Here is a 17,908-nt window from a genome sequence, read left to right on the forward strand (position 1 = left end):
CCTAAAATACTTTTGAAAAGTCACTGATCTCCTTCCATCCATGAAAATTACAGAAAAGAGCAGGCACTAATAATTAAGAAAATGGAAGGAAAAAATCATTTTTATTAAAATAGCCATGCTAAGTGAAACTTAAAAACTATGAGTGAGGAGGGAGGTTAGTTAGTATTTTCATACATTTCTCTTAAACACTTCAAATCAGTGAGTTCCTTTCCAGAAAGAGTATGCTCCATGGAATAAAAATTATAAAATCAAACATACTCATTAACAAAATGGAAATTCCCAAAGAAACAATTCAAAATATCTGCAACCACTTGTATAGAGCTGGTTGCAAATCACTTTTTATGCAGAATTAGTTATAAGAATGAAAAAAACAACTAAACTTTACCCTGAAGGACAAATATGACTGCAGTTAACCACTACCATAACTTATTCTTATTAAAAATTATAAGCATGAGAAATTCCTATTAAATTCACAGTAAAAGTCTGTATGAGTAATGTCATTTAAATTTGCAAGTTTATAAAAGCTATGCTTGAAAAAAGTAAATCATGTTTTATAAAGATATTTCTTTGCTACAGAATGTTAAGTGTATGGAGATACAATTGTTCTACTGTGGATATTTTTTGGTTTGGTCATTTATCATTTGATTCTTTCACAGCAAATTTGATGAAATACACAATGTTTGAAACTAGAAGATGCCTAACTGTGATTATCCAGCTGTGTATAACATTAAAAGATGCCAGTAGAGATGGGGGATAATAGTAAAAATTACATTATCTACCGTAAATTTAAGAAAAACTCCATGTAACCTAGTCAGGAAACATTCACAATGCAAACTAAAATGAATGTACAAATTAATGCTGAAAATTATTCATGGATTCATATGTGCCAAAACCCTTCATTTCACAGGCGAAAGAACCAAAGTCTAGAGAGGTAAGGTACAATTTGCAGAGACTTGCACTTTTGATTTGATTTGATTTTGGCAAATATTTCTCTAACACCTGCTTTGAGTTGGGCCCTAGGCCAGGTGCAGTATTATTATAAGCAACTTAGCTGAATAATAAGAAAACCATCCTCCTTCCATCATACAAATCATATAAATGGAATCTCTCATACAAATGGAAATCCTCAAAGAAATATTTTCTCTGAAATTTAACAAAGAGTTAGTATTCCTGAAAATCTACTTGAAAGGTGTTTTTGTTTTATAAAACATAATAATTTTTAAGAGCCCATTATGTTACCCCAAATCCCACGTAAGGAATTCTAAATTACTATTTAAATTCAGCTCCAAAAAATACATATGCAGTTGCATTATTATCCTATTCAAAAGGCACAGGTTTCTTTTCTAAGAAAATGAGAAGTACAGAACCCAAATGATCAAGAAAATAAGCCTGAGAGAGGTGAGAGGCTGCTTGGGGTCCCCTGACTGTGACAAAGCCTAGGTCAGTGCTTGGCTGCCTGGTGCTTCATCCAAAACCTTTCATGCTATTGCCTGCTGCCTCCTGAGGAATCCAAACTGAGAAAAAAGTACACAGGTTGGTAAGACTGGAAAGAATCCCCAGGGTTCAAATGAATTCTAAATGACAGAACTGTTCCATCACACAATTTACTTTTTCTGGCATAGCTCAGCCAAGAAATGTTAAAATTGAGTAATTCTATATTTATTTAGATTAGAAGGTGGATTATTCCACAGTATTCCAACCTTACATATGTAAAACCTTTCTTCAAACTAATAAACACTCCCTTCCCCCAAACTCTCAGGTCTTATTCTTGGTAGCTAGGAAGGCAAAACTGGGCCTTGCTCTGATCTATTCAAGAAGGCCAGTTATTTATTGGCTCTGAATCTTTGTCAGAATATCAACGGAAAGTCTCAAGTGACATCAAAGCCTCATTCATACACACTTGGAAAAGACTTCCACAGGTTTAGTTATATTTTAAGTAACTGCAAAGGAAGAACGTGGTGGGGGGGGAGGGAAGGAGGGAGAGAGGGAGTGGGGAGGGAGGAAGAAAGAGGGGAGGAAGGGAAGATGAAAGAGAGAAAGAGAAAGAAGAAAAGATTTAGGAAAGAGGGCAAGTATAATTGAAGAGTTGAACTATGAAGATTTCTCCCGAATCTCCTTAGGAAAAAGATGTGATGATCTCATCTGTACCTGTGCAAACCTAAGTGTATCCCACACAAACATTAGGGAGGTAAAACTGGTTGGGTTCTGGTCACCTGACTGGCCTCAGAGCTTGCCGAATTTTAATGTCTGTATGATATAACTTTAAGGTTATTGGTTGACAGAAATCCTTTCTTCTCCTCCCCATAATTCAATTTTAAGCATAACATGTTTGGAAATTCTACCAGTCCATGGTGTTATTTTCATTATATCATTGATCATATCTTACCTGATTCCATCCTTTTTTATTTCATGCCCATAAATTCGAATTTCCTCTTGGTCTGAAAAGAACAAGCTGATTGACCGGTAACAGGAATACACAGAACCATGGCACTTTGGGCTATTATGAACCTTGAAGGGGGGAACAAAATAGAAAGTATTGGAACCAACAAGATATGTAGGCCTTCATTTGAGTTCCCAGAGTCACAATGCCTGTTTACAGTTCTATAGCACTGTTAGACCAATGCCACCTTACAAAATTACAAACATTTAGGATTTTCAAGAGAAAAAAAAAGATTTATCAAATAAATTGGACAACAAAATTAACTTTTTAAAGGACAAGATAATTCAGCATTTTTTTTAAGATTTTATATATTTATTTGACAGAGATCACAAATAGGCAGAGAGGCAGGCAGGCAGAGAAAGAGAAGAAGCAGGCTCCCTGCTGAGGAGAGAGCCTGACTCAGGGCTCCATCCCAGGACTCTGGGACCAGGACCTAAGCCGAAGGCAGAGGCTTTAACCCACTGAGCCACCCGGGCACTCCTCAGTATATTTTTTTTAAATGAGCTAAATCTTTACATGTTGAGTCTCAACATTCTTTTTTTCTCTTTCAAGGTTTTACTTAAATTCAAGTTAGTTCACATTCAGTATAGTATTGGTTTTAGAGGTAGAATTTAGTGATTCATCAGTTGCATACAACACCCAGTGCTCATGACTTCAAGTGCCCTCCTTAATGTCCATTACCCAATTACCCCACTTCCACCCACCACCCCTCCTACAACCCTCAGTTTGTTCCCTATAGTTAAGAGTCTCTTATGGTTTGCCTCCTTCTCTGTCTTAATCTTATTCTATTTTTCTTTCCCTTCTCCTATGTTCATCTGTTTTGTTTCTTAAATTCCACATATGAGTGAAATCATATGGTATATGTCTTTCTCTGACTGACTTATTATTTAAAGATACCTGGTATGCACTAGAAAAAAATTAATTCTGACAGGAAGACAATAGAGCACCACAAAGAAACACATTTGTAGTTTTCATGTCCGTGTCATGTTAGAGACTCATGAAATGGAGCTCTATACAATGTAATACCTAGAGGTTGCAAAAGTGACTAACAACCTCATTAAAAATAAAATTGCTCTAAAAATAAAATAATATTTTAGGAAAGACAAAGATTACTTCTCAAAATTTGATGGGAAATTTAGTTTAGGGAAAGAAAGAGAAAAGGAAGGGAAGGGAAGGAAGAAGGAAGGAAGAGAAAAAGAGAAAGAGAATAAGGAAAACAAGAAGAGAAGGAGAAGAATATAAGATTATCTTACTCTATTCCAAAGTTAATTTCAAGGGTTCAAAAAGTAAAGTATTGAGAAGAAATTTGTGGAGCTAAGGAGTTTGAAGAAAAAAAATTAGTGATTGGAGTATAAAAGTGTCGCAAACAAAAAAAAATGGGATAATTGTATAGATAATAACTCTATACAAATGCACAAAGAGGAGAAACAAAATCATAGTAAACTACTGGGCTCAGGTCTAAATAATATTTATATGAATTCATATATACATACATATATGTGTAATATGTAAATCACAATAATAAACCACATATCATTTAACCTGAGATGACAATACAACTCTGTAAAGAGGAGGGAAGGAGAGTGTGCATGTGTGTGGTGTGTGTGTGTGTGTGTGTGTGTGTGTGTGTGTGTGTGCATGTGTGTGTGTTAGGGGCAGGAAGGGTGACATAACAAAGATGATTCCATCTTCTGTAGTAGGAAATGACTGAGTAAGGCTTAACTTGAAAGATAAAGAAATCATAGCATATTTAGTCATGTAATGTAAAAGCCAGAAGAAACAGCTTAAGGAGTTGAAGCAATTGCCTTTGGGAGACAGATTTTAGCTAAGGTTGGGGTGAAAGCAAGCAGGGGCTACATTTTTTTTTTTTTTTACTGTTTACTAATTCTGTCTTTATTCTTTTTTGCTTCACATGCCTTAGATAAATTTTTAAAACTATGTACAGGTATTATTTTTATAAAAGTAAAATTAAATTGAAAAAGAATATGATCAGGAATAGAAAAAGGATATATGCATAAAGATGTTGATCGATGTATGTATTAAAAGACTGAAAAGGGGCGCCTGGGTGGCTCAGTGGGTTAAAGCCTCTGCCTTCAGCTCAGGTCATGATCCCAGGGTCCTGGGATTGAGCACGCATCAGGCTCTCTGCTTAGCAGGGAGCCTGCTTCCTTCCCCCTCTCTCTCTGCATGCCTCTCTGCCTACCTGTGATCTCTCTCTGTCAAATAAATAAAATCTTTAAAAAAAAAAAAGACTGAAAATATTTTTTAAAATCTAAATTTCTAAAACAGGGCATAAGTAAAGATTTTGAATATTCCATAAATTGGAACAAAGATAGCTAACAAAATTTTGGTTTTTCAAGAATATTTGACATGGAAGAAAGTTCTTAACCTAATTACCAGGTGAAAATCTCAGACAGAAAATTATACATAGTCTGATTTCAAGATTATAAATGTGTTTAAAATTCAGAGAAAAAAGAGTAGAAGAAAATATGTGAAGCCATTAGCAGTGCTAACTCTATTTTTAAATTTTTATTTAAATTCTAGTTAGTTAACATACATGGTAGTATTGGTTCTAGGAGTTGAATTTAGTGATTCTTCACTTACATACAACACCCAGTGCTCATCATGACAAATGCCCGCTTTTGTAGCCATCAACCCTCTAGACCATCCCCCACCCTCCTCTAACAACCCTCAGTCTGTTATCTAACCTTAAGAGTCTACTATGATTTGCTTCCCTCACTCTCTTTCCCCCCCTCCCATATGTTCATCTGTGTGTTTCTCAAATTCCACATATGAGTGAAATCATGTGGTATTTGTCTTTCTCTAACTGACTTACTTTGCTTAGCATAATACTCTCTATCTTCACCCATGTCATTGCAAATGGGAAGATTTCATTCTTTCTGATGGCTGAGTGATATCCTGGAAAACAATATGGAGGGTCCCCAAAAAGTTAAAAATAGAACTATCCTATGACCCAGTAATTGCACTGCTAGGTATTTACCCAAAGAATACAAAAATACAGATTCGAAGGGATACATGCAACCTGATGTTTATAGCAGGATTATCTACATTAGCCAAAGGAGGAGAGAGCGCAAATGGCCATTGACTGTAGTCTATATAGCAGTTCAAACACTACTTTATAGACTTCTCTGAAATTTTTTTAAATTTTCTGTAAGAAAAGTGAACTACTTCAAGAAGTATAAAAGACACACAAGAATTTTGTTGTAAAAAAATCAGACTAATTTTTGAGTAATACCACTTACATGTCATCTTATAACTTGTAGCTTGTTAAGAGGTTTATCAAAGGTGAGAACAGGGACACCTGGGAAGCTCAGTTGGTTAAGTATCTGCCTTAGGCACAGGTCATGATCTCAGGGTCCTGGGATCAAGCCCCACATTGACACCCTGCTTAGCTTTTCCCTTTCTCTCTGCCCCCTCTCCAACTTGTGTTCTCTCTCTCTCAAATAAATAAATAAAATCTAAAGAAAGAAAGAAGAGAAAGAAAGAAAGAAAGGTAGGGAGCTATTTCCATAATCAGGGGGAAGATGACATTTAAAATGAACGGATTTGTTGCCTAGAAAGAAAATTCCACCAGCTAAAACAGAGCCAAGTAGAAACAAAATTAGCTCTGGGAGCACAGTTCAGCATTGTGTGCTATTATCAAAGGATAGATTATCTAGTTGACACTTTATTCTTCAGAAGGGTGAGACCCTGGACAAGAACATTTCAATGAGGGAGTCAGAAGGTGTTTGAGTGATAAACCCAGCGAGAGAGTGGAGGAGAAACAGACAATAAGTGGCTGAAAACAGGAGCCCTGTAAATACTGAAGATGCATGCCACTGACTTCCCTATCTAAAGAAACAGAGGATTTTGTTATCCTTATGCCTCATAAGTTAACTTTCAGTAGACCTCATTTCCTTTCTGGGTCACAAGGCTTTTGTTGCTCTTAAAAAACTTGAAAGCCTACTTTTTAAAATTTGCACCACCTAGGAGAGGAGAACTTAGGCAACTTCAATTTAAGTTAGAAGGGAAAAAGAAAACAGAGGTTTGAACAGATGATGCCTATGGAGAGTTGTAGCTTTTGAACAGGATAGCACAGCTGTCTCATGACTCTGCTTGGAGATAGCTGGAAAGTCAGGGCAAGAGAGTGAGACAGGGAAAGAGTCCCTGACTTTTTCACTTCAACTAGAGCCACTCTGCAGCTTGCATTCTGAGCAGTCTCTTAGGAATTCTTCCAAATCAAGAGTTCAGCTAAACACTATCTCTCTGCACTCAATTATACAGTATGAACCAACCTAGTAAGTGCCTGTCTCTATGTCCTTGGGCCTTGCTTCTGTGCTCCATTTCCTGAATGCCCACCTCTGATCACACTAAGGGGTGCCTTCAAAAAAAAAATTAATCCAAGGGAACATCACAATGGTAGCATCAGGAAAGAAATCTGTAGGAGCAGTTTGGTTAGCGTCCAAACCCACACCCTCTTCAAAATGTTTGAATAAAATCTGAATAATGGGGATATCAACCAGAAGTGATATTATGACACTGTAATATAGACATTTTGCATTACCTATTACTCTCTCCCACATGGATCCAAACCCTTCTTCTCCCAGTCCAAAGCTCCATCTCAATAGGATAGACTCAATTTAGCTACAAATTGGGTCCATCCCATTAAAAAAGGAATCCTTCTCCTTCTGCAGTCAGAGCCCCAAGTATTTGCTCTATGATTATTATATATTTTCCATCATTTGTGCACTCCTTTAAAAATACAGACTTTCCCAGGGAAAAAAAAAATCTCTAAGTTAATTATGCCCTAGGATCACCTACCCATACAGTGTACTGAGGCTCCAAATTACCACAGTCCTTTGCAAAAATGTAAGAACAGTTTCCTGGGAAATAATAGTAAACTCCATCAAAAGTTTCAAAGTGGTACTGTCCCCAGGTTTTGCAAATCCCATCTCTGCCATTGCCCATGTTTGGCACTGAAAAGAAATAAGACAATATTTAATAGAATAAAAGAAATTATATCCTGTTTCTGGCAAGGTTCAGTTATAGTAGGTGATTCCAATTTTCATGAAAATAAATATTTTCTTCTTTGGTGGTCAATATCACAGAAAGAAACAACCAATATTAACTGTTGAGTTGTTCTCAAAACTATTAAACTCTCCTAAAGGAAAATATGGTCTCCAAGTTGTTTTGAAGAAAGGTTTTGTGTTAGAAACGTCTTTAAATTTTTCTTCCAGAAGAAGTCTAGAAGAAGAGAATAGTAAGGAAAATGATACAGTAAAAGGTAAAAGAGATAAACACAGTGGCTTAGAAAAGAAAGAAATGTTACCACCAAGTGCCCTAAAGATTGGCATAAGCAGCACTAGAGTGTTCCAGACTCTGCAATTCTTTCAAAAATATCTCAATAGTATTCACAGAGAAAAATAACCACTGACAAAAGAAAGATCATGTTTATATGTCTGAGACCTTGGGATGGGGAGCATTAGTCATCCAAAGGATGCTGGAATTTAGGAATTCATAGCCTTACACTGGCCAAATTTCAAACAATATTCATCTTAAATCATACAACTTACAACTTCATTTCATATTGTCTCTGTGACTACCTCCCTTCTTCCCTTTGTGGATAACCCTCTATTCTATATTAATTTTCTAGATCCTTCCTTTTAGAATAATATGGAAATCAATGACCTTCACTGAGCACTCAATATAAAACATTTTAATGCATGCTGCTGTAGGGAGCACAGAGATAAGGCACAATCATTGCCTTTTTTTTTTTTTTTTTTGTAATTTTATCTAAATTTTTTAGCCTTGACCAACATTGTCCTTTTCAGGAAAAAAACAGAGCGATTCATTGTTCAGTCTTCTCTGATAGTATGCCTTACCTCTGTTGCAGATTTTCACAGAATCTTGTACTTTCCTATATAGCATGTGGTATAAGTATAATGAGTATGTATCCCTTATGCATTGTTCCTTTTTCTAGACTGTAACCTCCCAGAGGGCAGAAACATGTCTATATGCCAGGTCTGGGATTTAGTAGGTACTCCATAAATACTTATTAAGCAAATTAATATTTATCCTTATTGAGGTAGGAGCCTATCTCAGAAACTGTGGTTAAAAATGTTTTAAAGAACCCTCTGCCTTTGAAGAACTCTCAGAACTGTGTCCATTTTATATACAGAATGTCCAATTAATTCAAAGTTAAAAAAAAAAGAGTGGCTCCAAATAATAAGTCTAATTTTTAAAGCAAACACAGAAATGAGTAAGAACCTGGTTTAATGGACTGATATCATCCATCCATGAAATGGAAAAAAAAAAAAAAAAAAACTTGAGGAAGAAGTAGAGATCAGTGAGAAGGGAAAGTAGACCTATGGACACAAGTTAATGCATAATACGATTGCCTCAGCTCCCAGTGCATGAACACTGATGTAGCCAATTACACCTTAAAGTTCTCCTTGACTTACAATTCTCTCAAGTAGCCCTGAAACTTACCAATCTGGCACCGTGTCCCAAGTGCCTGAAATATTTGACAGTCACATGTACCAGTCTTAGAACAGAAAGCTCCATTAAGGCATTCATGAGGACAAGAACCTGAAGGACAAAAAAAAAAAACAAAAAAAAACAAAAACCAAGTTATCTTCTGGTGTGCATCTTCTTATAAACATAATATGTCAAGATTTAGCTTAGACTAACTGTAACCATTATTAATTCAAACAGAACCCTGGGCTTCTTGCCTTGATGAGCTAAAGAATTAAGCCCATCGAGTCTCTATCTAGTTCATTTCATTATGTGTGCTGTGAAACAAGAAAGACAAGCTTTCACATCTCAGACTACCCTGAGAGCAAAGGTTAGCTTCCTTCAAGCAATTGAAAGGTCAAGTTCCCATGTAAGGAATCCCTGTCCCAGATGATGAGAACCAGAAATGAACAAGCTGCAGAAGATTCCATTGACGGAGTTTGGCCCGGCTGCACGTCCAAAGGGTTCCATCTCCAGGAATGAGTGTTGTCTTAAAGAAGTGTCCATCGTTAGCTCAGGGAATCGGACTAAGTATAAAAAAAACCCAAACAGAAACTCTCATTTCTGAGAAGAATTAAACATTTCTTTTTTTTTATTAACATATAATGTATTATTTGTCTCAAGGGTACAGGTCTGTGAATCATCAGCCTTACATGATTCACAGCACTCACCATACCGTATACCCTCCCCAATGAAGAATTAAGCATTTCTTTCGAAGTGTGTGTGTTAATTAATCTTCAGGCTCCATTACAAATAATACATTCTTTCTGACCTATACTTAATTTTAATGGGGTCTAAACCAAAGTCATGGCCAGCCATCACCAAAAATATTTTTTTTCGTGGAAAGAAACATTGCCCCAAAGGATTCTGTTGAAAGAGGAAGCAAGAAACCATGAGCTCCTGAGTAAGTTTTGAAAATGCAAATGAACCACAGTGAAAACTTTTCCTCTAATAAGGAGAGAGGACAAGGAGCAATCGGCAAATTTCAAACGGGAAGAATTTAAGTAACACATCAAGAGAATGAGAACACATCTTCGAGTCACCACAAAGCGGTCCCTCTCTGGACTACGTTAAGGTCGTGGAAGACAGTTAACTAACTAAGATGATTAAACCCAATTCTGCCCAAGTCAAGAATTAGAAAATATCATTGTCCTTCTACCTTTAAGATCCACTGAGCTAAAATATCTCTTTACATTGAAACACCTACAACTCTCTAAGGACATCTTAACTGAGGAAAAATGAGCTGTTTCAATTTTCATCATCAATACAGGTAAACATTTATGTTTTTCACAAATTTAAGTGAAGTTTCTTCCCCTTCAAATTTTATCTTAGATCACAATCTTACAATTTTTACAATAAATAAACAAATGCCTAAACACCTAGACAAACACATTTCTTTCAAAAATTTATCTACGAGCCCTGTTTATTCTCCTGAAAACAACTATCAAACCAAAACTAGCCAGGAACTGCTGTATTTTGAGTAAAATGAAAAAATTGAATTAAAGTTCAAGTTCTCATCAGCATTCTGCTTAATGAAAATGGGAAATGGGTAAGCAAAAATAAGGAGGCCAAGAAAACAAGGAGCCAGGAAATGATGCAGAAAAAAATTGTTTAATACCCAGATACTTCCTGATCACGGAGTTATCAGCCTACTCTAATTGTTTACCCCTGCTTATTTCCAAATGTAATTCAAATTTCTACATGAAGTGAACTTAACTGTTCCCATTATTACCACCCTGGCTCAGTTTCCTCCTTGCATTAAATGGCAATAGTTAATTCAATATATCCCTCAAAGGGGACTTTTAAGAAAGCAAATACAAAAACAAATGTGACACCGACCTTTTATTTTGCTCTCACCCCAGTTAATAGCTTCATGGAAGAAATATCTTGAAGACGTTGCTTCCAACTTTGAAAAACAGAAATAAAAATTCAAGACAGTTAAATTATTTAATTCAAGCCCAATAAGCAAATCAGGAAGTCTGGGAAATAGCTACAGATACAGAAATTTTGAAGTGTTGACTCTATTTTGGTGGCTTCTGGAGGCAACCAAGGAGGATCCCAGAAGAACCCTTTGTGGTTAGAGGACATGACCTCAAGGTTTGGTTTTGCCTCTTACCTGACTTTGATGAGTCTCTGTCCTCTCTGAGCTCTTTCTTCTCCTGCCTCCCTGTCCTCCTTGAAAAAGAACCTGGGTGGAGTCTAATCTTTGCATTAACTGACTGCTTTGCCTACAGAAGAAGCTCTTCTCTGATATTTCCAAGCACAGATGGGTCTGGAGAAAACACATGGGGCTGGTGGACCAACAGACGGGGACGTCCACAGGGCCTGCAGAGTCATCTGTGAGGACACCATCCACAGAAGCTTCTCCTGCTACAGGGAGAGTGTCCCCGCCTCAGTCTCCAAAGAACTGTCACTTTAAAGTCCGTAGAACATTCAAATGTATCTTTTTATAGATTCCCCACCACTTTGGGGTAATGTCTAAGAGTATGAATTATGGAATCAGAGAAACCTGGTTGAGAGTCCTGAGTCTTCCAGTCCATATCCTTAGACAAGTTTCCTAAACTCTTAAACAAAAAGAAGTTTTCTAGCCTCTTAGCGCCTTCTTTCATTGTCTGTAAAATGGGAATGATGGGTACCTACTTAATTGTGCAGTTATGACAATAAACTCAAATAATGTATGTAAAAATTCTGGTGTAGTGCCTCACATAGAGAGAATTAGCAATAAAGATATTTATATTAATCTAAGCAATCCCGATAAACCTTAAGGTTTCTGAAAGTCAATAGAGCTTACTAGCAAATAATTGTGGATTACTGAAACCAATTAAGGATTTTTATTCAAACTCAGTGACAATTTAGTGTATGGTCTAAAGCAATGTCCTTTCAAATAGGATTTCTATGTTCATCAGAAGAACATACACTCCCAAAGCCTGCCACATAATTGTCAAATTGAGTACCAGATGTTGTCAGAAAAACTGGAAAGGGTGAAGACAAGAAAAGAGCGGTGATAGGGAATGTGACTTCAGGTCCAAAGTCCTACCTCAACAAATCTTTCCTTTCCACACACAGAGTTTTATTTTAGTATTTTCCAGCGAAGTACTTTTTCTTTTAATAGCCAAACCTGCTCCAAGTCAGAGAAGAGGACTTCCACACTCTCTCTCAACTTCAACACTCCTTTCTAAACTCCTTGCTTAATACTATGCTCCAAGTTCACTGTTTCCTGTTCTTATTTCTCCCAGGTTTCATCCTCACTGCTCAATCTCTCCTTTCTGCTTTTGCCTCTGTCTTCAAATTAAGTTAAACTCACAACAGTCTCTGACTTTGATTCCCCAAGACAGCAAATATTATCCTGTCTGTAGCCATCTGGTTTCCAACTGCCTAGCTCTAGCACAGCCACTAATAATCCTGGGCACCAAAATCTGACTTCAGCTCCAGTGAATTATCTACAATGCTCACTAAAAGTGTATAGTGGCTTCAATTCCTCATACAGGCTAATAACCTTGAACAAATTGTTTAACCTATGCAGCCTCAGTTCCCAATCTATAAAATGGAATAAGAGTAGAATTGTATTCAATGAAATGGAGAGAGTAAAGCCCCAATAGTAGAGCTGGGCACACAACAAGGGTTGTAAATATTACCTAATTTAATTATTAGGCAAAAACTGAATACATCAGACAAGAATAGACCAAGGCTAGAAATATAATTTTTTTGACCCTACTCAGGCTACACCTCCATGGAAATGACAACTGCTCAACATACCAGCCTTCTGGCCACAGAAGCATCCTAGTTACCTTGGCAACCTAATGACCACATGTTTCGTGCATCATTCCACATTTCACCAATACTAACACAAGACCCATACATAGCTTTTACTTTTTAACCAAGCTGAACTCATAATGGCATCTTACATTTATAATTGGGAACACTTTTTTTTGAGTCATATAAATAATGGCAATTAATGGCATCTTAGATACGATGAACAAGCTGCACAGAAATAATTTCTTTACTCGCCTACCTTCACGAGGCATTGAGTATCTAGGCAATAAGCATCGTTATTCATTTTATGTCTCTAGCACCGTCTCTTGAATGTCATCAACAAATACCAACTGAGTTGAATTTAGGCATATTCAAATAGGAATGTTCTGCCTGCCAAGCCTGTTCAGAACCGTGACTATAAGAGTCTGTTGAATCTCCCTCTGCATCCTCTCAGCCCACCTGCATCTGGGTTTCTGTGCACATCAAGACCCTTCAGCTTCAAGCACTCGTTTCTTTCTGTTTCTGCCTCAAGGCAAAATCCAAGCAGGAGATACCACAGAAAATGCCTCCCTGGGGATAGAAGGTCTCCCAAAGGCCACACCTCAACCAAGAAAAGACAGGAATTAGTAGGTAAGTACGGGCAACTTTCCCCATCCCTTGGATAAACAATTTCACAACTCATTCTACACAGCTCCTCAGGAGGGCCCCCACCAAGACTGAGCCCCGGGAGCCCCTCCTTAACATATTCTGTAAGATTTGCCCCCTCCTGGTCTCACTTTTCTATCCCCCACCAAATAAATTAGCTGCACCTTAGCCTGCCTCAGCAGCTGCTTTTAGGAGACAAATTTTGAAATGTAACACAAATGCAAAAGAATTCCAGGCAGTGGGTGCCTACATTCATATAACCAATAAAAGGTGGCAGCCCATTCTTCCTCCTTGCTGATAACATCTCCACAGGACAGGGAGAAGCACAGAGAAACCATCTTTAGATGAGAAATCTAGAGAAAAATTTGTGTGGCACAGAAATACACCACAGGCAGGGGTCCGTGTCTCCCCTTTCTTGGCTCATTGTGCATCTCATTGTCAGCATATCTGAATCCTTACTTGCACAGATATCTCTCCACCAATGCTCCGTCTTCCTAGAGCAGGAGTCATGAATCAGTGGACAAGAATGGCCTTATGACAGATGAGATTTCAATCCTAAACAGTGCAGTGTGAGATTATGACCTCACTGCCTTTCTTCTTCAGTGTTTCTTCTTTTAAAACTTGTTCAGATATTACATCATGTTGGTGCATGTTCTCTAGCTTCAGGACATTGAGGAGCCGGTGTAGGTGACCTGCTCTTCCTTCTCTCTAAAAGGGAACTCAGGACAAGGTAAGTGTGTTCCTCACCTACTAATCAAAGGTACCTCCTTTGGGGTAAATTAGAGAAATTCTAGAAATATCTAAACAGACAACAGTATAACCCCATCCAGAGGTCACTTTATGTGACAACTTTGGGGTATATTTCACAGATTTTGACACTGGTGGGCTCACCAAAACGCAGTTTCTTCAAAATTGGATTTTCTACTGAGTCTTGCTGATGTCTTCTTGTGGATAACATGGTCAACTGACAAACATGTAGTTAAATTTCTCAGAGAAAAGCCACTTTAACCACTTCACATGATACATTAGTACTTACTTACGTACATAAAACACTTTTTAAGGGGGAAAAAAAGTGTTTCCATTCCAGGCTTTTGCCCGTCTAAGTACAAAAAATATTCTATTTTGAATAAAAATAAATTAGTTCTGTCCTCTAAACAGTCAAATCCATCTTCATTTCTCTTTAATTAACACCAAAAATATAAAAAATTCAGGCTTTTACCAGAAAATACTAGCAGAATTGATTGCAGTTCAGGATTTGACAAAGGCCTCCTTAAATACATAAGCCATTTGTTATATAAATACCCAAATCACATTACTTGCCCACACACATCTTTAAGTTAGGATTCTCTACTTTCCCACTGTTTTTTACAGAGAAATATATTTTTTAAACCACCTCTTTGAACATTCCAATCAGAGTTTGAAAATGCTGCAATTATGTTATCCAGCATCCCTTATTGAAGGGGACCTGCCAAAAGGGTCTTCTTGGATTCAGGGCTGCACATCTCTCCAAAAATAAAGATTGCCTCCCCCAAAGGGTCTCTCATTGAGATTTGTCAGACACTAACACAGCTCAGTCTGTCAGGACACCAGGGTCGCCTCCGACGCCCTTTTGCACCATGTATACCTTTCTCTGCCCCTGCTTACTTGTGTTTGTTCGACCGTCATTGCTCTGATATTGTGCTTCATTTTTAAACCAATTAAAAATTTCTGGCAAGTCGATGAGATTGAATCTCCCACACGCGCTGTGAGCCTATCGGTAGGTAATGGAGGTGAACCGCAACAAACAAAACAAAACAAAACAAAACACTCGAGCAAACAAGTCAATGTGAACGGAGCATGGATTTGAGGGTTGCAGAAAAGCGGTGGAGAAGTTACTCTGCCTCTTCTCCTTCCTGTCTTTGTTTTTAGCATTTATTCCCTTCACAAAGGCCTCATTGTTGAAGTGACAGCGGAGTCCCAAAGCAGAATAGATTATTTCTCTGCCTCTCTCCACCTACCTGTGCTGCTAAAAGAGCTCTTTTCTGTCGATTTTCATTAAACCCGCTTCTGGAAGAAAACAAAAAGAACTTGTATAGTCAAAGGCCCCTAGGCAACCTGAACAAGCCTTTCCCAGGAGAGAGCTGATGTTTTCCTCCTGATTTCCATCACTTTATCAAAGAGGTCTTTCTTGGTTTAACATTTAAAAGGTCCCCCCTCCCCTCTTGGAGGGGTTACGTTTGGGTGGTGGTGCTGTCTCATTTTACAAAATTCAAGAGTGTCCCCAGATCTCTCCAATCTCTGATGTACACTGAATTTTAGGAAGGAACTTCAAGACAGACAAATAAACAAAATCTTGTAATATTGTAGCACTGACACACACGGTATTTTCTCCACATGACTTCATCAAACTGCTGAGGTAAGTATTTGCCAGGAGCACATAAACTTTTTCCAAACATAATACTTCTCTCCCTTTCCATGTCATAAAGCACAGATTAACGTTAATGTGAATAAGCACATCAAATTGTGATCTATCAAAATCAAATGATGAAGATGAATGGAATTCTGCTTTTCATTAAGCAGATCAGTTAAATCCAAAAATGATTTTCATTATTTAGTGCTAAAACAATTTTATTGTTTTGTCATCAAAATTGCTTTATGTTAAGATATAGCACATTTATAATAAACAATGTATATTAATAATAACAATATAAAAGGGGAGATCACCCAACATAACATCTTTATAAGTCACTGAAGTGAAATTAACATCTCCTTAGTATCTATAGTCATTGGACACCACCAAGAACTCATTTTGTAATTAAAATAAAAAGAAAGATTTTTTTCTTCATAAATAGGGAAATGAATGTCTGATAATTTTTAATTTGTGGAACTGCTTTTAAAGAACACATCTCAGGCATTTACTTTGTAAAGTATCTATTTTTTTTTTCAAAAGCAGATACATTTATCCGCTGAGCTATGCTCATTCCCATTAACCTTATGTTTTAGAGGACAGAAAGAACAAGAAATACTCACTTTGAAACTTTCATCAAGATGGATGATCCACAAATATATCCTGCCAGAGATAAATATGTAGAGATAAGAATGGGGAAAAAATTATTCAAATACCTTGGTCTCATGCTCTGGTTATTAAACAGATCATTTTAACCTAGATTCTAAAACATAGACTGAATTTTGCTATGAGTTAGTTTGCATTTCCTAGTGGATTTTGAGCAGCCAATTCCCGGTGAGACATTAGAGGGACTGTTAATCTGGATAGAAGGAACAGTGTACCTAGATCCACAGAGACATAATACAGTGGAAGGAGCACTAAAATTGGAGTGAGAGATCCAAGTTTTAATCTCAGTCCTACCATTTGGTAAATGCCAAGGTGAAGCAAGCTAGCAAACACATCAAAAAAATGATGGTAGTGGACAAGAGCATCTTGAAACTCCCCTCCAGTTCTCAATGCTCTATGACATTTTCTCCTGGAATTTCAGTCACTACAAGGACTGGAAGATGGGGTCCATGACCTTGCTAGTCTTCCATTTCAGTAATTTCTCCCACTTCCCCTACAAGCTCCAAAATATACAGTTCTTTTCAGGGATTAAAAACTAACAAGTGAATATAAATAAATGCTTTCCCCATGAGAATATTTTATAAACATTAATGTATAAATAAAATTGCCATCAAAAATAATTGAAAACAACTCTTAGCCCTAAAAAGATAAAGCCCTTCTTACAAACAAGTTTTTACCATTCTCCTTTCAGTTCATGCATGAAGAAAGTTTAAGTACTCAATTTCTCTTAATTTATTATAAAATTCAAATGTTTAAGTTATACAGAAAACTACTATAAATCATCTTTTAGAAAAGAAAAAATTAGAATCAGAGTTTCTTTCAGTATAGTTGCCAAGTATGATAAAATCCTAATTTTAAGATTTGAAGACTCAAAAAATGAAAACCGAAGTCCCAAATCATCTACCTTACTACGAATTTTCAAAAAGGTGGTCCATGTGTCATTTAGTATATATCCCTTCTAATGACTCTAAAGTGCTCTTCCTATCAGTTGCAAGAAAGACTAGAATACAATAAAATCTTTAAAAATAAATAAATAAATAAAATACAATAAAATAAGGTTAGAATTTCATATAGGTTCTTACCTTGTAATGAAAACAGTATATGAAGGAAGACTACACTCCGAGGTATCATTAAATTGAGTTTCCTCACAATGTTCATTTCAGTGGAGCCTTTCTCCCTGAAATGCAACCAAATTGTTGGTCTTTACTATGATGGCATCTTAGGACTATGTGTATGTGTAGAGGGCTTAAATTCTTATTAAATATAGCTTTGTAGTAAAGCAATTCGAAAAGAAATTCCAGTCTTTCTAACTACATACAGCATCTGAAGCTTTACAGGTTGCAGGCAAGCCTTTGGCTGAGTGTCTCATTAGTGATGCATGGCAGCTGCTTACCTAAGCCCGGATCAGTTACACCCTACCCCACTCCTGCACATCACACACCTTTTTAGGCTATACTAGACCTTTACAACTTCTAGAGACAGCAGCATCCAAAATACAAAAAACC

At 37.0% G+C, this 17,908-nt stretch overlaps 1 protein-coding gene across 2 annotated transcripts in view; it reads right to left on the reverse strand.

Moving 5' to 3' along the window:
* Nucleotides 1-17,561, reverse strand: part of OTOGL (otogelin like) — a 134,075-nt gene extending 116,514 nt beyond the window's left edge. For both annotated transcript variants that reach the window (XM_046012944.1, XM_046012943.1), the window contains exons 1-7: nt 17,486-17,561; nt 16,361-16,400; nt 15,349-15,397; nt 10,793-10,859; nt 8,930-9,028; nt 7,262-7,416; nt 2,387-2,508 (exon numbers count right to left, since the gene is read on the reverse strand). In XM_046012944.1, the coding sequence (XP_045868900.1) occupies nt 2,387-2,508; nt 7,262-7,416; nt 8,930-9,028; nt 10,793-10,859; nt 15,349-15,397; nt 16,361-16,400; nt 17,486-17,561 (608 nt within the window). The remainder of the gene's footprint in view (nt 1-2,386; nt 2,509-7,261; nt 7,417-8,929; nt 9,029-10,792; nt 10,860-15,348; nt 15,398-16,360; nt 16,401-17,485) is intronic.
* Nucleotides 17,562-17,908: the final 347 nt, after the last annotated feature.

The sequence above is a fragment of the Meles meles genome, chromosome 7 (assembly GCF_922984935.1).
Source record: "Meles meles chromosome 7, mMelMel3.1 paternal haplotype, whole genome shotgun sequence".
Taxonomy (NCBI): domain Eukaryota; kingdom Metazoa; phylum Chordata; class Mammalia; order Carnivora; family Mustelidae; genus Meles; species Meles meles.